Source organism: Ornithorhynchus anatinus, chromosome X5 (genome assembly GCF_004115215.2).
Source record: "Ornithorhynchus anatinus isolate Pmale09 chromosome X5, mOrnAna1.pri.v4, whole genome shotgun sequence".
NCBI classification, from domain to species: domain Eukaryota; kingdom Metazoa; phylum Chordata; class Mammalia; order Monotremata; family Ornithorhynchidae; genus Ornithorhynchus; species Ornithorhynchus anatinus.
In genome coordinates, this window is record NC_041753.1 from 33343165 (window position 1) to 33370397 (window position 27233).

A 27233-nucleotide genomic window follows, 5' to 3' on the forward strand; every position below is an offset into this window, starting at 1 on the left:
CTGGGTTCTCAGCCTGGCTCTGCCACTTACTTGCCTGCTGTGTGATCCTGGTGAGGCCACTTAATTTATCTGTGCCTCAATTCCCTCTTCTGACAAATGGCGATACAATATATGTTCTGCCTCTCTCTTAGACTGTGAGTCCCATGTGAGACAGGGCCTGTATCTGATCTGATTACCTTGACCTAACCCAGTTGTTTAGCACAGCACTGGGCTCATAGTAAACACTTAATAAAAATCATCATCATCATTGTTATTTAATAGGGGATCAATTTAATGAGTGGTTTTCCCACTTTCAGTCTTCGCCTCCTAATAACAATAATAATTGTGGTATTTGTTAAGTGCTTACTATATATCAGGCACTGTTCTAAGAGCTGGGGTAGACATGAGATAATCAGGTTGGACACAGTCCCTGTTCCACATAGGGCACAGTCTTAATCCCCATTTTACAGATGAGGGAACTGAGGCACAGAGAAATGAAGCAACTTGCCCAAGGTCACACAGCAGACAAGTGGCAGAGCCTGAAGTAGAATCCAGGTCCTTCTGACTCCCAGACCCATGTTGTATCCACTAAGCCATGCTGAGTGATTGAGTTAAGCTCACCTCATTTGTTCCTCAGTAGGTCTGTGAGTGACATTACTTCACCATAAAAATATCCTAATAATACCAGACCCCTCTCAGGGTCACACCTTGAGAGTTTCCAGTACTCTACCAGTCTTGGCTATGGGAGAGAGAGTCAAGCAGAGGCTTACCCGTTCCATTCCTAGCTTGGGCAGTGTCTAGAGAGTGGAAGGCAATTTGCTATAAGTCAAAACTCACCCATGCTGGGCAGCAGCGCAATGGGAGACAGTTGAGGGCGTAGAGTCGAGTTTACTGTGCGGAAGGCAGCAATGGTAAACCACTTCTGTATTTTTACCAAGAAAACTCTATGGATACACTACCTGAACGATTGCAGATGGAGAGCAGGGCATTCTGGGAGAGATGTGTCTGTGGTGTCGCTATGGGTCAGAAACGACTTGATGGCATAGGACAAGACAATAGTATCAGAACTTTTTTTTAGATGGTATTTCTCAAGTGCTTACTGTGTAGAGAAGCAGCATGGCTTAGTGGCAAGAGCACAGGCTTGGGAGTCAGAGGTCGTGGGTTCTAATCCTGGCTCTGCCACTTGTCCGCTGTGTGACCTTGGACAAGTCACTTAACTTCTCTGTGCCTCAGTTACCTCATCTGTGAAATGGGGATTGAAACTGTGAGCCCCACGTGGGACAACCTGATTACCTTGTATTTACTCCAGTGCTTAGAACAGTGCTCGGCACATAGTAAGTGCTTAACAGATACCATAATTATTATTATGTGCCCGGCATTGTACTAAGCACTGGGGCAGATACAAGCTAATCAGGTTGGACAACAGTCCATGTCCCACATGGAGCTCACAGTCCTAATCTCTATTGTACAAATGAGGTAACTGAGGCACAGAGAAGTTAAGTGATTTGCCCGAGGTCACGCAGCAGACAAGTGGTGGTGTGGGGATTAGAACTCAGGTCCTTCTGACTCCCAGGTGCATGCTCTATGCATTAGGTCATGCTGCTCCTACTTGCATCCAGCACCTTATTTTTAATGAAAACCCTGGCTGTGTCTAATGCTCTATTCCAAAATAGCAAAAAGAAAATTGGCAATTTTATCCATTCAGTAGACACAGTAGTGTAGTCAATGAAATTCTCAACTTGATGGATCAGCTGCAGTCAATCAATGGTATTTATTGAGTGCTTACTGTGTGCAGAGCACTGTACTAAGCCTTTGGGAAAGTACAATAAAACAGGGATGGTAGATGTGATCCCTGCCCATAAGGAGCTTAAAGGAGACAGACATTAAAATAAATTACAGATACAAGAAATACTAGAGTAATAGTAGAGTAGCTTCAAGGCCACACTGCTCTCTGCAAAGGCAAAAGCTGGCAACGAAAATTCAGCAGCCCTCATGTGTTAGTTAAAGGTATTGTGGGTCAGGGTAATAAGCAGTTGAGAAAGAACAGTAGATCTGGAACTTTTGCCAAGATAGGATGATGGCTGCCTGGGAAGCAAGCACTTTTTGATTTCCAAAAAGAAGATGAATGTACAAGTTGAGGACCGAAGAAACATTTCTTCCTTCAGAATTTTTCAAGATATTTGTCACAACATGAAAGAAGCAGAATTTTAAAAAATTTTTTAAAAAGTAAGAGAAAATCTGACTATATACCTAGCGCTATCTCTTAGAGTTCAGAAGAGTGAAAGCACAGTATCCAGAGACCAGGCTTTCTCTCGGAAGATCCGGAGTTGCCAATAAGATCATCTTTCAAGGTTTGCAGGGCCTATGCAAAGCTCACGAGGTTGCCAGCAGAGAATGAGCAGTGGTAAATGCAAGCCAAAAACAACAATGTACTGAAATGACTCACTGATCCTGGAATCATGTGAGTTAGGCTACCAGGCTTGGTTTGTTGATAGTCCACCAGTCTAAACTTGTGGCAGTGCTTCCAGCAGCCTGGGACTCCTCCAAAAAAGATGGTAAGCATTCTACCTTGCTTGTTTTGAGCTGATGTACCAACCTGCTATATAGGTGTGAGAACTGCACCTGTTGTTGATGTCACTTCCAGCTCCTAAGTTTCACAAGGCTGCCTACGTGCAATGCATGTCCATGCCTCTCTACTAAAGAATTCCCCTTGCCGTTTGACGTTGAGTCACTCCACTCTCCTGACGGTGAGCTCCGTTTCATGCCTGAAAAGTGTGCCTGAAAAGACCAAGATACAATTGACTGGAAACATAGTTCCTTACTGTGCTGATGAATTTGTCCTACACGGGACCTGACTGTGTTTTTGAGCCTGGTCTTTAGGAATCCTAATCTTTACAAACACTTTGCTCCAGAAGAGTAACCCTCTCCTGGTGACACTTCAATCAATCGTATTTATTGAATGCTTACTATGTGCGTGCAGGGCACTGTACTAAGCACTTGGAAAAGTACAATCTAACAGAGTTGGTAGATACATTCCCTGTCCACAATGAGTTTACAGTCTAGAGGGAGAGACAGATATTAATATGAATAAATTACAGATATGTACATAAGTGCTGTGGAGCTGAAGGAGGGGTGAATAAAGGGAGCAAATAGGGGCAATATAGAAGGGAGTTGGAGAAGAGGGAGTTGGAGAAGAGGAAATGAGGGCTTAATCAGGGAAGACCTCTTGGAGGAGATGTGCCTTCAATAAGGCTTTGAAGGTGGGAAGAGTAATAGTCTGTCAGATAGGAAGAAGGGAGGGCGTTCCAGGCCAGAGACAGGATGTGGGTGAGAGGTCAGCGGCAGATTGAGCTACACTGAGTAGGCTGGGATTAGAGGAGTTAAGTGTGTGAGCAGGGCTGTAATAGGTTTGAGCTGGCACACAACCGGAGAAGCAGCATGGCATAGTGGATAGATCAAGGACCTGGGAGTCAGAAGGTCATGGGTTCTAATCCCGCCTCCACCATTTGTCTCCTGTGTGACCTTGGGAAAGTCACTTCACTTCTGTGGGCCTCAGTTACCTCATCTGGAAAATGGGGATTGAGACTGTGAACCCCACATGGGACAGGTACTGTGTTCAACTCGATTTGCTTATATCCACCCCAGCACTTAGTACAGTGCCTGGCACATAGTAAGTACTTAACAAATACCATCATCATCATCAAGACGACTGGATCTACCACACAGTCCTATTTTACTCCAGTGGTGATGGAGAAAGGGTTTAAAAGAACACCTGCAACTCTGACCCAAATGAATGTACCATTTTAGAAATAGTCTAAGAATGGGAAAATGCCTTTTGTATTTCTGAGAGTACACCTGGTTGAACACCTCATTCCCAGCAGAAATGTCTTATTTGTTTAGAGAAATTACAACCCTCCTCCTACCTTGGTATTGCCAAGCATTTTGAATGAATAAGTCACGGTTTGGTCCTGGTATTTAGAAAACGGTAAAAAATACTCCACGTGTTTCTAGGGGGTCCAGTGGGTTGAATCTTTGAGAGGTTCCTGTCAGAAATGGCTTGAAATAATGTACCATTAAGGCCGTCATAAATAAAACAATCAGATGAATAAATAAAGCCCAGTCAGATGTATGAGAGCCTGGATGGGTGGATGGGCATGGTAGGTACCACAATAGCAGGATGCCCAATTCTGAACCCAAAGATAGAGTCTAGGGTCAATCTTTGTGACCCTGGAAATAATCCTTAATAGCTTTTCTGACTCATAGGTGCACCCAAGCTATTCTTCTTCCCTGCTTTGCTGCTCTAGTCTGTTCTTTTTTTCCTGTTCTGCTACAGCTCTGGACTGAAAAACTGAAGTGGTACATGATTGGGTTATTTTTATATGCAGCCCTGATAAACAGCTAAGGTTTGCTATGACCAAGAGCTAACTGGCAAGAGGTGGTAGTTTTCTATTATTCTGTTTCCACAGAGAGCTTACTGGTCTCAGACTTTGCCCCTTTTGTTGTATTGAAAACAAGGCAGGGACAAGAGTGGCATCTAGCAGTAGGTGGGATCCAAGTGGGACCTTTCAGTTGTTTTCAAACTGTTGACAGAGAAGCAGCGTGGCCTGGGGGAAAGAGCACGGGCCTGGGAGTCAGGGGACCTGGGTTCTAATCCTGGGTCGGCCACTTACCTGTTCTGTGACCTTGGGCAAGTCACTTCTCTGTGACTCAGTTCCCTCATCTGCAAAATTGGGATTCGATACCTGTTCTCCTTCCTACTTAGACTGTAAGCCCCATGTGGGACCTGAGGACCCGATTATCTTGTATCTACTCCAACACTTAGTACAGTGCTTGGCACATAATAAGCACTTAACAAAAACCACTATTATTATTATTATAATGATTATTATTTCCTCTGTAGACACAACTACAAAGTTCTTATGTTCATAAAGTAAAAAACAAAACCTCTTTCCCATGCAACTGGAGTACAAGACAAAAAGAGATCCTTTCAAAGGTCAAGTCAAATACCTTGTCAAATACTCTGAAGCTTGCAGTGTTTTTAAACATTAGATTCACAGAGTGAACTATTACAGCAAACCAACAGTTTTGGGGTTTTTTGTGGCTTTTCAGTAGACTCTTTTTTTTCTTCTGACATCCTCTGTTGTTACAGAGTACTTAAACCTGTCACATTTCATAGAAAAATATCTTATCTTAAAGGACCTGCATTTGCCCTTTGGTTTGGGCACCTGGCAACAGCAGGCATCACAGCCACAGATGCACCGGCATATATGCATAAGCACGGACATACATACTGTTTACTTCAACTTGACTGGCATTCAAAGAGAAAATGCAATCATTTGTCCCACTCTTTCTCAGCTTCAGGATTTTTTCACTGTTTTCTAATAAATATGTTCCCTGAATCTGCTTGATAATTTCAACCTTGTGCATAACTCACAGACTATTCAAAAAAGAGAAGCAGCATGATCTCGTGGAAAGAGCCTGGGCCTGGGAGTCAGAGGACCTGAGTTCTAATTCTGGCTTTGCCAAATGTTTGCTATGTGACCTTGGGCAAGTCACTTAACTTCTCTATGCCTAGTTTTCCTTTTCTCCCTCCAACTGAGACTATGAGCCCCCCCAAGCTTGACAGGGACTGTGTCCAACCTATTTCACTTGTATCTACCCCAGTGTTTGGAACAGTATTTGACCCATAGTGAGTGCTAAACAAATATAAAAAAAAGAATCTGAAATGGACACAGTTACTTACTCTGGCCCCTGGACCAGCAGTGAAAACAGCATGCACTCGTGTTTCCCTTCACCCACACAGCCTGGCATTAGTAGCAGAGACACCTGTCTATTCTGGCTGGGAAAGCCCTGGCTGCAGTGACTCAGACTGGGTTCCCCCCTGACCTGTCGTGGGTGCCAGCTCAGGTTCACCCCCATACACATAATACAAATAAGCAGACATCAATATAAATAAATAAAATTACAGATATATACATAAATGCTGTGGGGTAGGGAGGTGGGGGAACAGCAAAGAGAGCAAATCAGGGTGACACAGAAGGGAGTGGGAGATGAGGAAAAGTGGGGCTTAGTCTGGGAAAGCCTCATGGAGGAGATATGCCTTCAGTAAGGCTTTGAAGCAGGGGAGAGTAATTGTCTGGCGGAATTGAGGAGGGAGGGTGTTCCAGGCCAGAGGTAGGACCTGGGCCAGGGATCGGCAGCGAGACAGGTGAAATTGAGGCACAGTGAGAAGGTTTAGCACCAGAGGAGCGAAGTGTGTGGGCTGGGTCGTAGTAGGGGAGTAGCGAGGTGAGGTGGGAGGGGGCAAGGTGATTGAGTGCTTTAAAGCCAATGGTGAGGAGTTTCTGTTTCATGAGGAAGTGGGTGGGCAACCACTGGAGATTCTTGAGGAGTGGGGAAACATGGTATGAATGTTTTTTAGAAAAATGATCCAAACAACAGACTGGAGTGGGGAGAGACAGAGGTAAGGAGGTCAGCAAGGAGGCTACTGTAGTAATCTAGCTGGGATAGGATGAGTGGTTGTATTAAAATGGTAGCAGTTTGGATGGAGAGGAAAGGGCAGATTTTAGCAGTGTTGTGAAGGTGGGACCAACAGGATTTGGTGACAGATTGAATATGTGGGTTGAATAAGAGAGAGGAGTCAAGGGCAATGCCAAGGTTACCGGTTACAAGGTTAAATAATGTCTAAGTCAAGGAGACAGGAAGGATGGTAGTGCCATCTGCAGTGATGGAAAAGTCAGGAAGAGGGCAGCGTTTTGGTGGGAAGGTAAGGAGCTCTGTTTTGGACATGTTAAGTTTGAGGTTAAAGAGAGGACATCCAAGTAGAGATGTCTTGAAGGCAGGAGGAGATATGAGCCTGGAAAGAGGGAGACAGATCAGGGGAGAAGATATAGATTTGGGTATCATCTGCATAGAGATGGTAGTTGAAGCCATGGCAGTGAATGAGTTCTCCAAGGAAATGAGTGTAGATGGAGACTAGAAGGGGACCGAGAACTAAACCTGGAGGGATCCTCACAGTTAGGGGGTGGGAGGCAGAGGAGGAGCCCATGAAGGAGGCTGAGAATGAACGGCCAGAGAGATGAGGAGAACCAGGAGAGGGCAGAGTCAGTGAAGCCAATGTTGGATAATGTTTCCAGGAGAAGGGGGTGGTCCACAGTGTCCAAGGCACCTGAGAGGTTGAGGAGGATTAGGATGGAGTAGAAGCCATTGGGTTTGGCAAGAAGGAGATCATTGGTGGCCTTTGAGAGGGCGGTTTCTGTGGAGTGAAGGGGACAGAAGCCAGATTGTAGGGCATCCAGAAGAGAATTGGAGGAGAGGAATTTGAGACAGCAGGTGTAGATGACTCACTCAAGGAGTTTGGAGAGGAATGGTAGGAGGGAGATGGGGTGATAACTGGAGGGAGCCGTGGGGTCAAAGAAGGGTTTTTTTTAGGATGGGGGATACATGGTCATGTTTGAAGGCAGTGGGGAAGAAGCCATTGGAGAGTAAACGGTTGAAGAGGGAGGGAAAGAGGGAGAGGGCAAGAGTTTTTATAAGGTGTGAAGGAATGGGGTCCTATGTGCTTGTGGAGGGGGTGGCATTTGAGAGGAGGCAACTTGCTCCTTCCCCACATCAGACCAGTTCACTACTTTTGGGGCAAAGCTTCAGTTACCATCCCCGAGTCTTCTCCTTCTTGCCAAGCCCATTTCTGGAGGTGTGTCCTCCAATACATCCTTCTCCTCCCTGACCTTCTTCTCGAATCTTTCAGGGTTGATCATTAGTTTTCCTGTTGTTGTTTTTTAACTCAGGATCAAAACAAAGATCTAATCAATTATGTACTCATGGCCCACAACCCAGCTTTTCTTGGAGTGGCTGGTGAGTCATGAATGATATATGGTGCTGGGGTTTCAAGATGGGTTGGTGCAGTTTGTTCTGTGAAACGTCATTCAGGTGAAATACTTCAAGATGATGCAATAAATGGGTGGTTTCAATGACCACTGATGGATCGGTTCATAGTTTAAATTACTAGGTTGCCTGCTCTGAGTAGAGGGTGGCGTTGGGGGAAAAGGGAAGCGGGGCTTCTCTGTGCTGGTCCAGGGGACAGAGAGGGACCCAGCAGGGACAGAGGGGGTGTCCGTCTCCCTACTCTTCAGCCCGGGCTTCCTCATCAGACCCAGGACCCTCTGACCTCGGCCGCAAGGTGGACAGAGGAAGTGAAACGAGAAATCTCCTGTTTGTTTTCTTTTTATTTAAAAGACTAACAAAAACTAAACCCCCCGGGGTCAGCAGTGGTCCAAGACAGGGCCGATACCAGACTGGGGAGCTCTGTGGCCCCTGCCTGGCCCAGCGAGGCAGCGCGTGGGGGGCGGGCACCAGGCCAGCATTGGATTACATCACGTGACTGATGGGGGAGGCACCGCCATGTTGGATTGTAGTTTAACCTCTTCACCTTGGGGTTGGTAAAATTGATAGGATGCCCAGATAAATTGGTAAGCCAACCAAACACCTCTTATGCAAATAACACCCCCATCACAAACCCTACTGCAAGCTCCGAGAGGCCATCTGAACAGTATTTCCCTCAGCAAAGTGAACAGGAGTCCTTAGAACTGGAGTTGCAGTCGAGTCAGGCTGCAGAGAAATTTGAGGAGAGCAGTTAGTTGGAGCCTGCCCCTCTCAATCCCCTTGTACTACCCCTCCACTGAGAGTGCAGGACGGGGTAATGCATAGTTGAGGGGTCAATTTGATGGTAATAGCTCTCTTCTTCTCTCTGGTCAGGAAGCGAGACAGTTACTGCTATTTTCTGCCTAGTCCCTACTGCCAACATAAGAACAGGATCCTGACTAATGCTGTTTCCAGCTGACTCAGTCTCATTCTGATTTGTCAGTTCTGTATCTCACTCCTTCTAAATCAAGGCTACAGTGATCAAGTACAAGAAGCCAAAGCCATATGTATCAGTAAAGGCCCACATGTGGGTGAAGAAGCTCAACGTTTTTTGGGTGTATGTGTGTACATTTCTATAATTAGCCTTTAAGCATGTCAAAGCATGTTTGTGTGGGTCTCTGTGTTATAGGTTGGGTTACACATTCCTAGAATATAAGAACCAGGGCCTGAAGAGGTGCCAACTTTTCATTCTGAGTGTGTGGGAAGAAAGGGATCGGGGTTTGTGGGTGGAATGGTCTTGGGGAGGAGGAGGGGCTTAAAGTGCTAACAGGCCAGAAAGCCACTGGAAATTTTCAGCCCCGATTGAAAACTCTTTACTTTGTAATCACAAACCTGGGATGAGTAAGGCTGGGAGTTCAGTTTAAAAAACTGTGGGCGGGGGCGGCGGTGAACACCCTCATTGCCCCAGTTTTCTTGGCACCAATAAGGTCCAGTGTGCACTCACAACAGCTCCTAGCACTTAGGAGTACTCAGCACATAGTAACCAAGAACAAACACTTCAGGAATAATTTCTCACCCAGGCAAAGACAGCAGTGCCCGTCTTTTCCATGAGGAACTGACATAGGTCATTTCCATAGGTGAGCAGGAGCAATCCAGGAAACAAAGAGCAATAGTGGGATCATCAATCAATCGGTAGTATTTGTTGAGTGCTTACGATGTGCAGAGCACTGTACTAAGAGTTTAGGAGAGTACAACAGAATTATATGGTAGCCCACCCATAATGAGCTTACAGCCTAGAAGATAAACTAGACCTCAGGGAAGTCACTTCTGAGCAACTACCTCATCAGTCTCCTGTCTCTCCCTACTCCAGTCCATATGTCATTCTGTTGCTTGGGTTATTTATTTTTCTACAAAAATGTTCAGACCATGTTTTCCCACTACTCAAGAACCTCCAGTGGTTGCCCATCCACTTCCTCATCAAACAGGAACTCGTCACCATTGGCTTTAAAGCACTCAATCACCTTGCCCCCTTCTACCTCACCTCGCTACTCTCCTACTACAACCCAGCCTGCACACATCGCTTCTCTAATACTAACCTTCTCACTGTGCCTTGATCTCGTCTATCTCGCCACTGACCCCTCACCCATGTCCTGCCTCGGGCCTGGAAGGCCCTCCTTTCTTATATCCAACATACAATTACTCTCCCCCACTTCAAAGTCTTACTGAAGGCACATCTACTCCAAGAGGCCTTCCCTGACTAAGCCCTCCTTTCCTCTTCTCCCTCTCCCTTCTGCATCACCCTGTCTTGCTCCCTTTATTCGTCCCCCTTCCCAGTCCCACAGCACTTCTGGGCTTATCTGTAATTTATTCATGTATATTAATGACTGTCTCCCCCTCTAGACTGCAAGCTTGCTATAGGCAGGGAATGTGTCTGTTATATTGTCCTCTCCCCAGTGGCTAGTACAGCTCTGCCACTTGTCAGCTGTGTGACTGTGGGCAAGTCACTTACCTTCTCTGTGCCTCAGTTACCTCATCTGTAAAATGGGGGTTAAGACTGTGAGCCCCACGTGGGACAACCTGATTCCCCTGTGTCTACCTCAGCACTTAGAACAGTGCTCTGCACATAGTAAGTGCTTAACAAATACCAACATTATTATTACAGTGCTCTACACAGAGTAAGCACTCAATAAATATGATTCACTGACTGACTGACAACTTGATTAGCTTGTATCTACCCTAGTGCTTAGTACAGAGTCTGGCACATGATAAAGTGCTTAACAAATGCCATAAAAAGGAGAATTCTGATTCTTTCTTTTTTGTCTTTAAAGCATATATTCCAGCTTCTTTGTTCTAAACTCACCCAAAAGAGGACTCTACTTCGCACTACAGACACCTGGATACTTGGAAAGAAGAGGGAAGACTCTTTTTGTGCCTTACCTAATAGAATCTTGCATTGGTCAAAGATCTGAGGTCCTGGCAGGCCTAACCCAGACTGAGACCCAGGGCATGGATCTCTTTCACAGCCCAACATTTGCTCAAGCCAACAGCATCTAACCTGACTTCCATTTTGGGATGGGAACGTATAGGGGCTGGGACTGCAAGTGGAGTTTCGTGGAGCCCACAGGGGCTTCTGCAGGTGGCCAGCTCATTATGATGCAGATGCAGAAGCACTGGAGTTGCCTGACTTTATAGGACCTATATTCCCTCAAAGGGCAGAGTGCAGGGTGGAGGGAAGGATGGCTATTTCACCCTGGTCAGAGACTGGCCTGCCTTGCCATCACCTGACCTGGTCCAGCCCAAGGCTAGCATAGATGTAAATATGTATGGGTGTGCTCATTATCTTTCAGTTTTGAAAAAGATGCTACCTACTAAGAAATTTTTATTATGTGCAAGTGAGGCTGATAAGACCAATGCATGACCAACAATCCTTTCCACATCAGAAACATACACACACACACACACACACACACAAATACACACATACACAAAAGCTCTTTGCTGTACTTTTGCAACTGTTTCCTATAGGGCTTGACACTTTGGTATCATAATTTTCTTAAAATCTCCATTCTTTCTCAGTGACTAATACAGTTTCTTGCACATAATAAGCACTATTACTATTACAAAAATCTCCCTATTTCTGATTGCTCCATGCCAGACTGATCTGTCTTCTGCTACTGTCTTCCATCTACCCATAGATTCCCACATCATTTGAGGTTGTTTTATCACATCTTTAAAGAGGATTATTTTTGTGTGTGTTTGTGCTTATAGTTTCCCCATGTCAACCCCTGCTAATTTTGTTATCAATCAATCAATGGTATTTATTGAGCACTTAGTGTGCTCAGCACTGTACTAAACGCTTAGGAGAGTGCAAGGTAACAGAATTGGTAAACACGTTTCCTGCCCACAGTGAGCTTACAATTACACTGCTGTCATCCATTCTCATGACATGCCCTACCTAAGGGAGTTGTGATGGAGTTATGTCTTTGAATTTTATGACAAGTATTGAGAAGCAGCATAGCCTAGTGGAAAGAGCATGGGCCTTGGAGTCAGAGGACCTGGGTTATAATTCCTACTCTGCCAACTGCTTCCTGTGTGACCTTCCACAAGTCACTTTAACTTCTCTGTACCTCAGTTTCCTCAACTGTAAAATGGGTATTAAATACCTGTTCTCCCTCCTATTTAGACTTATCCCCATGTGGGACAAGGGACTGTGTCGGACCTAATTAACACTAAGGACAGCGTCAAAACATAGTAAGTGCTTAACAAATACCATAAAAATAAAACTATTGCTTTCATACTAATGGACTGTGCTTGTGATCCTGCCTTGTCATTTGATATTGCATGTAGATGGCGTTGATGGAACTGCTTTAAAAGTCAGATGTGGCACATGTGGCAGGTCTCCCAGGTTTACAGAGGATTTAACTCTATATTGACCTCTAGACCTTCAGCTTCTTTGCCTAAGCAGTTAGTTTTGGGTAGGTAGCCTAAGTCAGAGCTGACTGAATATAGGGGGTTGCTCACATTTCCTCTGGTCGTTCCTGTTAGATACAGAACACTGAGCTGGTTGGTTCATTGATCTGACTCTCAATAATGGCATTTCTTTCTGTCTTAGGTATGTAAAAATATCACCTTCTTTCAGGAAAATCCACATGCGTTACCAGCTCCGCATAAGTCATAGCTGTGAGTCCTGGGGATTGCACCTACTTAAAGGAAATATATTCTCCTGTTACTCAACTGGATTTTATGACCAGAAAAATTAAATTAAATTTAAAAAATCAGAAAATCTGTCCCAATCTGTGAGAACACTGATTTCTGCCATGTTTTATACCATGCCTCTTAGCTAGAACATTTTTAGTAAATCAGGAAATCTTTTTCTGGCCACACAAGCTGATTTGCATAGAAAGTGCTGTGGGGGCAGAAGAAGCAGATTACTCACATGCACTTGTGCAGGTGTTGAACCCAGTGAGTCTGCCACCAGGAGTTTTCCTTAATGCAAAGTTTTGCAAGAATGCAAACCTAGTGTTCTAGGAGAACTGGATGCTCTAGGAGTGATTGACATGACCAGAGCTGTGTGAAGCTGGTCGATTAGCATGATCCAGTGGAATACAGCACAGGACTGGGAGTCAGGAGACCCAGGTTTTAGTCCCAGCTCTGCCACTGGCCTACTGTGTGACCTGGAGCAAGTCACTTAACCTCTCTGGACCTCAGTTTCCCCAACTGTAAAATGTGGATGAGACAGAATATGAGCCCCAAGAGGGAAAGGACTGTGTTTGATCTGATAACCTTGTATCTACCCCATTGCTTAATATAGAAGTGCTTAATAAATGCCATTGTTATTGTCAGCATAATATTAGAGACTGGCCCAGACCTGATTCAGAATGAATCTGCCTTGGAATAGTCAGCCAAGTTTGAATGTTGAATTGTTCTCCCTGGCAATGAGACCTATTCAGAGAAAAATTACTGGTGATTCTGAAGAAGGGTTGCCTCTTGATCCCCAGGGAGACCGAATGTTTGCATGATCAGGTCACTTCCTGGTGCCCACAGTTATACCCTTCTTACTTCTTGGCCACAGAGTGGAAAATCTCCAGGAAAACTAAACTCTGGCTCTGTAGATTTTTTTCCTCAAGAGCCTCTTTTGAGTTTCTGAATTCCTTTTGAGGAAGCTTCTTTTCTAGATTTGGTGACTGTTGATGAGTGACTCCTACCACCGGCAGAAAATCAAGCTCTTTCTTTCTCCTCCACTTTCCTTTCCCCCTCAAAAGCCTCAGTAGAGAAAACAAACAGGTAGGAAATTGTGTTTGAACCATTTCTTCCTCATTCAAAATATGTGTGCTGCTTGTCCCCCTCCCTGCTCACAGGACAATTATTATTAATAACAATAATAATAATTGTTAAGTGCTAGCCACATGCCTAGCATTGTACTAAGCTCTGGGATAGACAAAAGATAATCAGGTTGGACAAAGTCCCTGTCCCACAAGGGGCTCACAATCTAAGGGGAGGGAGAACAGGTATTTAATCCCCATTTTACAGATGGGGAAACTGAGAAGTTAAGTGACTTGTCCCAGGTCACACAGCAGACAAGCAGCAGAGCCGGGATTAGAATTCAGGTGCTCTGACTCCCAAGCCTGTGCTCTTTCAATTAGGCCAGGCTGCTTCTCTGTGAGTGAGGTAATTGTGAGTGAGGATTCACGGTGACCCCCACCTAGCTATGCTCAGTATTTCTTCAGCCTCCATGTTCTTCCATTCCAGCCTGATCCAGAAAAAGGAGGAGTCTGAGAAAGTGTTATTCCCCTCTCACCAGCCTCCCAGCAAGTATGATGCAGAAAATGGATTTGTCTTTGGATTCATACTGGAGAGAAGAATGTGAGAATGAGGTGTAGGTCTAGACCCAAGATACTCTATTTTTTCCTTCCTTCTCCTTCACTATCTACAACTGTAACTTCCATAGCATACCCTTTCTGACTACAATGCTTGGTACAAGTGTCTCACCCAACATCGGTGCATAAACCAGATGAGGGCACAGAGGTCTGTCTCAGCATAGAGCTTGTAGATAAATTTCATTCTACAACCACAAACAGTCAATTAATCAGTGATATTTTTGAGGACTTACTGTGTGTAGAGCACTTTATTAAGTGCTTTGGAGAGTACAATGCAACAGAGTTGGTAGATGTTCCCTACCCACAAGGAGCTTACAGTCTGGAAGGGGAGACATTTAAGGAACTGGATTCTAATTCTGACTCCCCAACTCGTCTGCTGTGTGACCTTGGGCAAGTCACTTAACTTCTCTGTACCTCAGTTACTTCATCTGTAAAGTGGGGATTAAGAATGTGAGCCCCATGTGGGACAGGACCTGTGTCCAACCCGATTTGCTTGTGACCAAAAGGGCACTTAGTACAGTGCCTGGCATGTAGTAAGTGCTTAACAAATGCCACAATTATTAATATTATTATATAAGTAAACTAAGGATACATATATAAATGTAGGGCTGAGGTCAGGGTGAATGTCAAGTGCTTAAAGGGTACAGATACAAATGCAAAGGTGGCACAGAAAGGAGAGGAGTAAGGGAAATGAGTGTTTGGTAGGGAAAGGCCTCTTGGAGGAGATGTGATTTTAGGAGGGCTTTGAAGGTGGGGAGAGTGGTGGACTCCCATATGTGGAGGGAAACAGAGTTCCAGGACAGAGGGAGGATGAGGGTGAGGGTTCAGTGGCAAGAAAGAAGAGATTGAGGTACAATATATGAGATCGCGGTACAGTGAGTAGGTTGCCATGGTCTGGGTTGTAGTAGGAAATAAACAAGGTAATATAGAAGGGGGCAAGGTGATTGAGTGCTTTTAAGCTAATGGTAAGGAGTTTCTGTTTGATGTGTAGGTGGATAGGCAACCACTGGCTGTGAGGTTCTTGAGTAGGGAAACACGGACTGAAGGTTTTTGTAGAAAAATGATTTGGGCAGCAGAGTGAAGTATGGGCTGCAATAGGCAGATATAGAAGGCAGAGAGGTCAGCAAGGAAGCTGATACAGTAATCAAGGTGGGTTAAGATAGGTGCTTGGCTTAACATGGTAGCAGTTGTTGGGCTGGAGAGGAAAGAGTGGATTTTAATGATGTGAAGTTTGAACTGACAAGATCTGGTGACAGATTTAATATAAAAATAAAATAAAAATAATAAATGGTGGTATTTGTTAAGTGCTTACTATGTGCAAAGCACTGTTCTAAGCGCTGGGGGATACAAGGTGATCAGGTTGTCCCACGTGGGGCTCACAGTTTTAATCCCCATTTACAGATGAGGTAACTGAGGCCCAGAGAAGTTAAGTGACTTGCCCAAAGTCACACAGTCTGGCAAGTGGCAGAGCCGGGATTAGAACCCACCACCTCTGACTCCCAAGCCCAAGCTCTTTCCAATGAGCCATGCTGTGGATTGAATGAGAGAGATGAGTCAAGGATAATGCCAATGTCATCTCTTTTCCTCAATGAAGACCTTACTGCAAGTATCTCACTCAACAACTCCATATAAATGGGATGAAGGCACAGCAGGGTCTGATGCTGTGGAAAGTGCACAAAGACATTTTTTTCCACAGCCACAGACTGCATCCTTACCCCATATAACCCTCTCATAATACGTGCTGTTAGTTATAGGGGGTCTGGTCAGGAGAATGAATTTGGCTCATCACCGTTCCTGAAAATAACCCACAAATGCATGTTCTCCTGACAATAGAATATACCTTTCCTTGTCCTCCCAACTCTCCCTGCCTCCTGCATCTCCTCACTCCAGTCCATACTTCACTCTGCTGCAAGGATCATTTTTCTTAAAAAACGTTCAGTTCATGTGTCCCCACAACTCAAGAACTTCCAATGACTGCCCATCCTCCTCCACACCAAATAGAAACTCCTTACCATTTGTGTCATCTTTAAATGGAACAAATTTTGACCGATAATCATAGTAATAATAACGTGACTAATAAAGAGACTAGAAATGTATCACACTAAAAGGAAAATGGAAGTCATCGCAAGGTAAGCTATAGTCAGTCAATTGTATTTCTTGAGTGCTTACTGTGTGCTTACTGTGTACTTGCCCATCCTTGAGCAAGCCTCTTGACTTCTTTGTGCCTCAGTTCCTTCCTCTGTAAAAGGAAAATTCAATACCTGCTTTCCCTCCTTCTTAGACTTTGAGCCCTGTGTGGGACTAAGGGACTGTGTCAGACCTGATTAACTTGAATCTACCTCAGCTCTTAGAACAGTGCTTGACACATAGTAAATTCTTAACAGTAGGCACTCAATAAATATTAGTGGTTGGGGGATAGGAAAAAAACAACATTTTGAAAGTTGGTGGAACCAGAAGGTAGGAAAGGAGGAGATGAGGGAAGTCAGAGAAAGAATGGAGGGGATAAGAGGAAGTAGTGATGGGGAGAGAGAGACCTCCTAGCTGCCCAGGTTTTCTCCCCTACTCTCTTTCACTTCTCTGCGATAGTCTGCCCCACCTAGGATAGAATGACATCTTTTGGTTATGGCCTGTCCCTTCAGACTCAATGATATGTTTCTGGGATTTTGTCACCCTTCTGAGGAGAGAGGAGAAGAAGAGAAAAAGGGAAATCTAATCTCCCCGTTGTCACTTAAATGGTATAGCAACTCATTATACCCAACCCAAAGGACAGAAACAGACTCAATATTAATAAAGCATGCTAATTGAAGATTCTGCTGCCTTGGTGGTTGTGGATAAAAACAACATTCCTTAATTGTGCTAGTAGAAAGAGTATGGGTCTGGGAGCCAGGAGACTGGAGTCCTAGTCACAGTTCTGCTACTTGCCTGGGCAAATCACTTTAATTCTCTGTTCCTCAGTTTCCTCATCTGCCAAATGGGGATAGCATGTCTGTTGTTCCTCTCTCTTTAACCGTGAACCTCATATAAGACAGGAACTGTATCTGATTATCTTGAATGCTTAGCATGGTGCTTGGCACATAGTAAGAAACTCAATAAATACTATTATTATCATTAACTAGCAAATGGAGTCACACTATAAACATGCATAAATCCAAGAATATGTTGGGAAATAGCCTCCACAACATGCATGGGCACAGGTATGCTATCTGGCCAGCAAACTAGCCAGTAACCCCAGTTGTGATATGAATGTACAATTCATCCGAATCTCTTGAGAAGTTTGACTATCATTTATTTACTTAAATTCATGTCTGTCTCCTCCTCTAGACTGTCAGTTTGTCATGGGCAGGAATGCGTCTGTTTGTTGTTATACTGTACTCTCCCAAGCACTCGGTACAGTGCTTTGCACAGAGTAAGTGCTCAATCAATACAATTGAATGAATGAATGAATAAATGAACCATGCCTACTAAGGCCCCGTGGAAACTTTAAGGAACCGAGAATTCATTGTACACTACCATCCCAGCAGAAGATGGCGTCACCATGCTTGTCACACAACTAAGATTTTTTTTTTTAAATCTCAACAAGAGACAGTCGGTTATGTTTTGTTGTGGCCAGAGTGGTCCTAGAATTAGAAGCATAATGATAATAATACTGTGATCATAAAGAGGAGACCAATGCCCATTGTCTTTTACATGAAAACTCAGCGCAGCTTTGAAATAAAAGGACACAGGAGTCCTTTTCATTTTATTGGGTTATATAATATCTTAAATTGAGCGGAAGCAGTAGCGTAACGTCTTGTCTTCGGGGAATGACATGTCCAATTCGAGCAAATGTAATAGACTATTACATGTAATCATAGCTCACGCCCCGCAAATCAAAATTCAATCTAAACAATGTAGCTGGGCAAGCTGCTCGAAGCACGCCAATTGCAGCGGGGTTCCAACCAGCAAAGCGAGGCCGTGGGCTATTCAGTGCGCGGCTTGGAGCTGGTGGAAGCACGCAGTTCTTGCTGAAGCATCGCTTCCGGAATCTTTCATTTTCTCTGAAAGAGTCGGGTTTCCAAGAAGGATAGCGCTCCCTGGGATGAATAGCAGAGAGTAGAGAAGAGGAGAGAGTTACATGACAAAAGGATTCGAGAAGCCATAAAAGTTAAACGCCCTCGATCTCCAACGGAAAGATTTTCCCCATCTCGAGTCACCTGATTTCATTTTCGGGAGTGGGCGGAGGAGAAAGGCCCGAGATGGAAGAGAGGAGGAGGCAGGAGGAACCGTACTCCATTGTATACATTCTTAACCATGGTGTAGTGGCAAGAGCATGGGCTTCGGAGTCAGAGGTCATGGGTTCGAATCCCGACTCTGCCACTTGTCTGCTGTGTGACCTTGGGCAAGTCACTTCACTGGGCCTCGATTACCTCATCTGTAAAATGGGGATTGAGACCGTGAGCCTCATGTGGGACAGGGTCTGTGTACAACCTGATCACCTTGTATCCACCCCAGCGCTTAGAACAGTGCTTGGCACATGGTAAGCGCTTAACAAGCACCCTAATTATTATTATAACCAATGTGGTGTTAAAGAAAATCACTCACTGACACTTTAGGAGGGAAACTCCGAACCAAGTCACAATTTCCAGTCGTTTCGAGCCTGAAAGTGGCGTAACTGGCCACCAGTTTCATCAACGGTGGCCTCGGACTGGACTGCACCCATTGATGGCTTATCTTGAATTTATCTCAGCGCTTCGTACAGTGCTCAGCACAAAACAAGGGCTCAGTACAGTAGTGATGTGATGTAACAAGTGATTTGGAAAGCTAAATGCTCCAATCATGGAGGGGCATTCTAAAGTTTGTGATCTCCGCGAGGGGCAGAGACCCCATCTAATTTCCAACTGTGTAAACTCTCCCAGCCCTTACACAGTAAGTTCTTAATGAATACCACTTCTACTAATACCACCCCGCCTCCAGCTCTGCTAGGACTCTCGTTGTCCGTTGGCAGGCCCATGGTGGGAAATACAACCATCTGTGCAGATACAAAAAAAAGAAAAGGAATCCAGAGAATGGCAAATGCCGGTCACTACACAGATCCGTCATGCACATCTTTTAAAAACCTTTAAAAAATCTTCAAAAGATAAATATTCTTTAGCTTTTTAAGATATTCAAAAATCCCCCTTAATTAAAATATCCACTTTCACTTCATCTAAAAGCATCATCTAAAAGGTGGCACCACAGATACTTCCTAAATCCCTTTCAGTGACTTTCTATAGTCCTGGATGAAAAAGAATCCTGAAAAGAAAAAAAAAACAAAAAAAAAAACCACCACCACAATATAATTTTAAAAACCCTCTTTTAACATTGCCGGAAGGTCTCCTCTCCTACCTGAAACATAGCACTGAAAAAAAAAAACACCAAAAAACTGTGTGAAGTTCTGTATAGGCCTTAACTCAGACAATAAAACTAGGTGTTTATTACTCTCTCTCTCTCTCTCTCCATATAATTATTGAGCACCATCTTCTCATATTTGGAAGGAAATGTTAATTCAGGGAGAAAGCATGGTAAATGGATGGAATCAGCCACTACATTTTCTTTTCAAACACCTCTATCCCTCACAACTCCAATTATCTGAATTTATACACATTCTGAATCTTGGGAACCCCGGGTTTATTGTTATGTTTCGCCTCAGCAGAAAATCAACTCAGTATTTAGCCTTCCCTGACTAATCGACCAAATGCCCACCCTATTCTCCCTCACTTCTGCCTCGCCTCTGCATTTGCGTTGACACTCCCTAAGCGCTTTGCTACTCACCCCCTCCCCACCCCCTGGTACTTATGCAAATATCCTTATATTCTGTTGTCTTCCCTATCTATGATTTATTTTATTGACTGTCCCATTAGATAGTAAGATCCCTTGTGGGCAGGGATAGGGTCTACCCACTGAACAGTACGTTCCCAAGGGTTTAATGGAGTGCTCCGCATATAGGAAGCGCCCAATAAATACCACTCATCGACTGATCGCTGTTTTTTTAAAAAGGCGTCTGACGCTCTTTGAAATGTTTTATATTTAGGTATCGATGATATCATGATCTCCTAATGCCTCTGCTGGAAGGGGAGAGAAAGGTAGGGTTAACTAACCCCTTCTTGCATGGACCAAACTAAGACGATCAGTAACCATCCGAATCCCTCTGCGGACCACAAAATCAGCTGGAGGAAAGACGGATCGCCAGCCCGTAGCAATGTCCGAGGCAACGTTCTGGAATCTTTAGGGGCAGAAGACTCATGGGGAACCACCCAGATTCTGGACTCTGGGCAGCGACTCCCAGCTAGTTTTGACTTTCCCTGCGCTCTGGGGCTAGGGGCATACGCCCAGGGACTCTGAAACCGGCCGAGTGGATTTGGAGAGAATTTGGTCGGGGGCTTGAGCTGACACGGAAACGCCAGGTTAATTTATACTGGTTTGTATTTCTCATTCCAATTTTCAGTTTCGGGTTCAAGTTTGCTCTCCTCCCAAATTCCTTGAAGATGGTAGCTGTGACCACACCTTTTCTTCCTGTTTCCTCCATCAATATTGAGCTCTTACTGTGGGTAGAGCACTATACTGAGCACTTGAGTCTGTACCCCCTAAGAGTTTTTAACTACTTACTACCCCGACCAGGACGTACGCGGCCTTATGCTCCTTTGCTCCCCCTTCCGGTAACGTCTATCTCCCCTGCTTAGACTGTAAGCTTCTTGGGGGCAGGGATCATATCTACTATTCTATTGTATTGTACTCTCCCAAGGGTTTAGTAATAAGAAGAATACGAAGAAGAATTATGATTCTCATTAAGCGCTTACTATGTGGCAGGCACTGTACTAAGCGCTGGGATAGATATAAGCAAATCAGGTTGGACAGTCCCTGTCCCACATGGGGTTCAGAGTCTCAATTCTCATTTTACAGTTGAGGTAACTGTGGCCCAGAGAAGTAAAGTGACTTCCCCAAGGTCCCACAGCAGACACGTGGCAGAGTCGGAATTAGAACCCATGACCTTCTGACTCCCAGGCCCATGCTCCCAATGCTCTGCACACAGTGCGCATTCAATAAATCCCACCAATTGATTGATTACTAAGCGCTGGGGAGAGGACAAGAGACTCAATAGACACGATCCCTTGCCCTCGAGGAGTTGTCCTTGGTAGCCGCTATCCTTGCCCCCAGTTTGCACGCCTCCTCACCTCGGGCTCTTTGCCACTACCGAGAGCGGGGCCCTTGTTGAGGGCGGGATCGGCAGTGCCCCCGGCCGCGGCGCGCAGGTATCTGGCGACGTGGTGGTGCCCTTGTTCGAGAGCCAGGTCGACGGGGAGGCGGCCCCAGGCGTCCGGGACGTCCAGCCGCGCCCCGGCCTCGTGCAGCAGCACCAGGGTGTCGAGGAAACCCTCGCGGGCGGCGTCGTGAGCGGGCTGGGTGAGCGTGGTGGGGTCCGGGCAGTTGGGCTCCGCGCCGTGCTGCAGCAGCAGCTCCGCCACCTCCGTGCTGCCCATCTGCATCACCTGTGGGACATGCACAGGGGGGCCGTCAGTGCTCGCCGCGACCACCGGGGACCCACCTTGGACCGGGAGGCCGGGGGAGAGGGGACAGGTGGCGGGGGGATGGGAAACAGCACAACTCTCGTCTTTCCCCAACCCTCAAATCTTGCACCTCTAATCCCGAGTCCCCTGGCCACAAACCCATCGTCTGTCCTAGCCACTTAATCCCAGAGAAGAGCGCAGCCCCTGCCTTGGAGGAGGGAGGCGGCAGCGGAAAAGCGATGGAGCGTAGTTGGTGCTTCAATGTTCAGAGGGAAAAAGCGGCGTCCGAGTTGGGAGCGGAGTGACTCTGGAGAGAGGTTTGTGTCCGTCTTCCCCCCCACCCCCAGGGACCATTGTCCGCTCGGCGGGTGCCCGCCACTCTCACTATTTGAAGGGTGTGGGACAGAGAGGGATAAACTGGGGTGGAAAGGCTGCTCTAAAAGGTGGATGGTGTCCAGTAAAGCCGAACAAGCTCTTCAGCCCGAATATTCCTCAGTTCCTGGAGTTACTTATCGTTCAGGTCAAGGGCATCTGTTCGTAGTTTCTTTACCGTCTACTCTAGATCCAATTGCAGGGGACCCGCCGGGGACCCCGAATTGACAGGTCGAAGAGAGAGAGAATCAGGGGATCCTAAAGCTGACGAGGACCTCGAAGGGCCATCCTGTCCATTGCTCTGCCTCCAGCCAGGACAGCAGGGAGTTCAACTCAGAGGATAGGCAGGCAGGCGTGGCGCTCTAAGAAGCTCCTACCTGGGGCCAAGAGAGGAAGGTGAGTTAGAGCTGAAAGGGGGTGTCCATAACCTCAGGGAGGTTCTCAATCGTGTGGGAATCTAAACAGCCCCGGGAATCCAACGGGAAGAAAAAGCTAAAGCGGTTTTAGGCCGGGGGTGCGGTAGATAGAGCGGTAGCGCCGTGTTTCTGGAAAGCTTGGATGGCGTGACCTTCCAGCGTGTCAAAACAAAAGCTGAGCCCTTTGAATCAGTATTGATCGGTTTTAAAGTGAAATTAAAATACCACGGATTTTAAGACGGACGGGGAATCAGGGAAAGGATAGGGTGCTCAAATCACTCCTCCTGAGGAGTGTGATTGCAAGCGAATATATGTCCCGGTCAATCAATCAATCATCCTCTCCTGCCGTACATGTATTTAGGCGTCATTTCTGACGGGAGACTTCCTCATCGGACGATAAAGTTCTAACAGCGACACACCAAATTTTGAAAATAAGGCAGCTAAATTGAATTAAAGGATTGTGATAATAAAACGAGATTAAGATATGAATAGAATGTCCTCTGGCGTGCGCTTAATTTTTAAGAAAGACCCATGCAAGGAGATGAATGGCCGTGTAGGCGAGGGGTGGATGCTTTCTGCGTCCTTGGACCTATTGTTTCGAGGTTTGAGACAAGCCTTTAATGTCAGCAGAGGGCTAATTTCAGCAAGGGTAGCTTTTGCACACGACGCATAAGCTTAATGCACAAATTAAGGATAAACACTACCCAAAACTAAATTTTACAGCCCAGTATTTTCAGTTTCCTAAAAAAACCCGAAAATATTTTAATTCGTTTAAATATCAGCCAAAGACTAAATATCAACTACAAAATGATAAAAATAATAACAGACATTTTTATCAAAAAAAGTTCAAATAGTAGGGTTGAACGCAAGGGAAAAATCCAAATAAACCAATGACGAAATCCAATAGGGGAAGGAAAATAGGTATGACCCTTAGGCTTATCCAAAAAAATTAAAACCTAAATCCAATTCTACAACAATTTCATTATGTGTTCGGTTTTCCTCCTCGAACTGGGCTCACAGAAAATGCTTAAAAGTACAGTATGAAAATAAACTGACTAAAAAAAAGAGTTTTACTAAAAAAAACCCCACTCAGTACTACCTTGCCTAAAAAGGACTAGTTAATTAAACGCTCTGTAAATAATAAATACGATTGAATGAATGAATGAATAATACTTATTTCCATCGAACCCGTGTGAGAGTTCAAACCGAAACCATTTTTTTTTACAGTTCTCTCGAACGCCTTCTTTATTTTCATCTTTAAATTTCTCTCAAAGTCCCTTTACCCCAGTACGTTAAAAAGGAAAGCAACAAGCAGCTAAATTATATACATATATACAAATGTTTGCAATTGGGAAGAAGGGCAAGAGCAGACTCACATCTCAACAGGGCATATACTTGCATGGTAATACGGCTAGTAACATTCATCAAACTTTGGCACTTAGTCTTTTCTAGCTTCTTAATCTTCGTTTTCGATTGCTTCCCCCCCCCCCTTCCCCCCGCCAAATGTCCATTTCTCCTCCGAGATCCAACTGGACTAAGGCCAGGATTTCAAAGTCTCTTTTCCTTCCTCTCCTTAGAGTAGCAAACGTTGAGCCTTTTAAAAATTATTTTTTCACCGTTTCTCTCATACTACCGCAGTTATCCTTTTCTCTAAGCAACATCATTCTAAAGTTTGATATCTTTCACATTTTATCTTGGATCCAAGAAGGACGCTGCATATATGGATTGGGTCGTCACCCCCGGAATAATTATACATTTTCTTGGTTAGAGTCCGAGATGATTTAATGGTGGCATTGGCTGCTCCTAAACTGGTGTCAGTGTTGGAATGAATATTAAGGGGGAGGCAGAATGAGACAGAGTTAGATAGAGGGGCCGGGAGCAAGAGTTTAATGGCTTTCAATCAAATCAATCAATAAATCAATGGTATTTACTGAGCTCTTATTGTATGCAGAAGCACTGAGCTAAGCACTTGGGAGAGCACAATACCACAGAATTAGCTGCCACGTATCCAGCCTACAACAAGCCTTTGGTACCAAAGTGGTATGTTATCTGCTAAAAGTCTTACTAGTTACTTCAGTTAGTACCCATGGCCAACCCGCCCCCGCCGGCTGCCCGGCCGTGCCCACGGCTCTGGTCGGGAAAATTACGGGTATGCACGTCTCTACTTCTGATTGATCTTTCTCCTCTTCAGTCTCACATCTCCTCCTGCCTTCGAGACATCTCTACATGAATGTCCTCCCATCACCTCAAACTTAACATGTCCCAAACAAAGCTTCTATTCTTCCCACCGAAACCCTCTCTTCCCCCTGACTTTCCTATCACTGTAGATGGCACCACCATCCTTCCTGTCTCACAATCCCGTAACCCTGGCGTTATCCTTGACTCCTCCCTTTCAAGCCACATATCCAGTCCGTCACCAAACCCTGTCGGTCCCACCTTCACAACATCGCTAAAATCCGCCCTTTACTCTCCATCCGTATTGTTACCACGTTAATATAACCACTCATCCCACCCCGCCTGGATTACTACATCAGCCTCCTTGCTGACCTCCCAGCCTCCTGTCTCTTCCTGCTCCAGTCCATTCTTCACTCTGCTACCCGGATAATTTCTTTACAAAAACGTTCAGGACACGTCACCCCGCTCCTCAAAAAACTCCAGTGGTTGCCCATCCACCTTCGTATCAAACAAAAACTCCTCGCCATTGACTTTAAAGCACGCTATCGCCTTGCCCCCTCCTTCCTCATCTCGCTTCGTTCCTTCTACATCCCAGCCCTCACACTTCTCACTGTGCCTCCATCTTGCCTAGTCTCACCGCCGACCCCTGGCCCACGTCCTGCCTCTGACCTGCAACTCCCACCCTCCTCAAATCCGACAACCACTCTCCCCGCTTCAGAGCCTTATTGAAGGCACATCTCCTCCAAGAAACCTTCCCAGACTAAGCCCCACATTCCCTCATCTTCCACTCTCTTCTGCATCACCCTGACTTGCTCCCTTGGCCTTCCCCCCTCCCAGCCCCACAGCACTTATGTACATATCTGTCATTTTATTTATTTGTATTGATGTCTGTCTCCCCCACTCAAAACTGTGTGCTCATTGCGGGCAGGGAATGTCACTGTTTATTATATTGTATTTTCCCAAGCGCTTAGTATAGTGCTCTGCACGCAGTAAACGCTCGATAAATACGATTGAATGAATGACAACAGGAACTCGATCTTTCTAGCGCCAAAGAAAAAGGGGGACCTCCCCTCCATCTCCCACCATTTTGGGCAGCTGCGGAATTCCCCAGTGTTTACACATTGATTCATCCTCTATATCACTCAAGGTGAGCATTTTGTTTTTAAAAAGTATGTTCCACATTTGATTTTCTGCACATGCTGGAATAAAAATGGAATAAAAATCAATTCCATTTCCCCCTTCCAAGCCCAAAGGGGAAAGGAACCCAACTCTCTGCGAGCCGCCGAAAATGGATTCTCTGCGCTTTCCTTCCACTCAGTCCCCTTCTCTCCGCCTCCGCCCTCTTCCCCGTGTCCCAGCCACCTGAATTGGGCTCCGGCCGAACCGGCTCCTCACGTTGGGGTCCGCCCCCGCTTCCAGAAGTTCCCTCACTTCCTTTGCTCGGCCCCTGGCTGCGGCCGCTGCCAGCTTCTCTGCTGTAACACTCGGATTTTTCGTCGACTGCATCGTAGCCTGCCCCGCTCTCGGGTTCCGTAAGTAGACCGAAGGTTCGGGGATGGGGATAGCTTGGCTACACGCGGCGCGGCTGCTCCAGCGGTATAGGACACGTTTTCTCTCTCCAGCGCTCTCTCTCCCTCACCTTCCCCACAATCTCGCTTCCTTTCTTGCCCCTAGCCCCCTCTGAGCGCCTACTCCGCCTCTTTAACGGTCTTTTACCAGATGTCCGCCCCCGGCCTTTCCCTCTTCTCCCCCGCCCCCGCCCCCCCCCCCTTCACCCCACACCACTCCCACGTTGGGCCGCCCTTTCCTGCAATGCCTTCTTCCCCGGGTCCTGCGAGTGCGCAGACAACGAAGAGCTTCATTTCCCCTGCTCCTCGTCAATGGTTAAAGCGCTCCTTCCCTCCCTTTTTGCCTTTCCCTCTCCATTCTTCTCCCCACCCATAAACGATCCCTGAATCGTAATGGACAGAGGCGCGGAGAGGTCGGAGCAGAGGGAGCGAGGCGCCAAGGGCCACTCCTACAGTTCCCACAACAGCTAATGTGAGAACTCTGGGCAGACCGTGACAGTGGAAATAGCCTACATTGTCCAGAGGGACCTCAGTCCACAGGACTAAATAGGAGATGGCTTCCCCACCCCCGTCTCCCAGTTCTGATCATTCAAGAGCTCGCTCTATTCTCCTTAAATTATGGCTATAGTGGCGGGGCTATGAGATGGTAACAGATCCCTTTTATGCAATCATTCTTCCCAAGCCATAACCTCCCACTACCACTTCTGCACTTTTGCGCCACCTCCACATTTATGCGTTCGTAAGTATCTCGGAGCACTTCTTTACTATTTAAGCACGTACTCATACACATATCCTTCTTTCCATTTTTTCCTTTCCTATTTGCAATGTATTTTGTGTTTGTTTCCGCTCTTTCCCCCCATTAGACTGGAAACTCCTTGATAATACTTATGATAATGATGAAATGTATTAAGCGCTCTGTGTCAAGCATTGTGCTAAGCACTGATACGTTGAACACCGTCCTTG

General features: G+C 45.7%; 1 protein-coding gene and 1 non-coding gene across 2 annotated transcripts; one reads left to right on the forward strand and one right to left on the reverse strand.

Annotated features, from left to right (window-relative positions):
* Window positions 1–668: 668 nt before the first annotated feature.
* Window positions 669–806, forward strand: LOC114808577. Its single transcript, XR_003756423.1, has one exon. It is a non-coding gene; the product is annotated as a small nucleolar RNA SNORA7 (small nucleolar RNA).
* Window positions 807–17921: 17115 nt separating this feature from the next.
* LOC100083932 (cyclin-dependent kinase 4 inhibitor B-like) lies at window positions 17922–26421 on the reverse strand. Its single transcript, XM_029054695.2, has 3 exons — window positions 26065–26421; window positions 21407–21721; window positions 17922–18289 (listed from the first exon to the last, which is right to left on the reverse strand). Exons 1-3 carry the CDS (start codon window positions 26206–26208, stop codon window positions 18245–18247), a joined length of 504 nt encoding a protein of 167 aa, XP_028910528.1. The 5' UTR covers window positions 26209–26421; the 3' UTR covers window positions 17922–18244.
* Window positions 26422–27233: the final 812 nt, after the last annotated feature.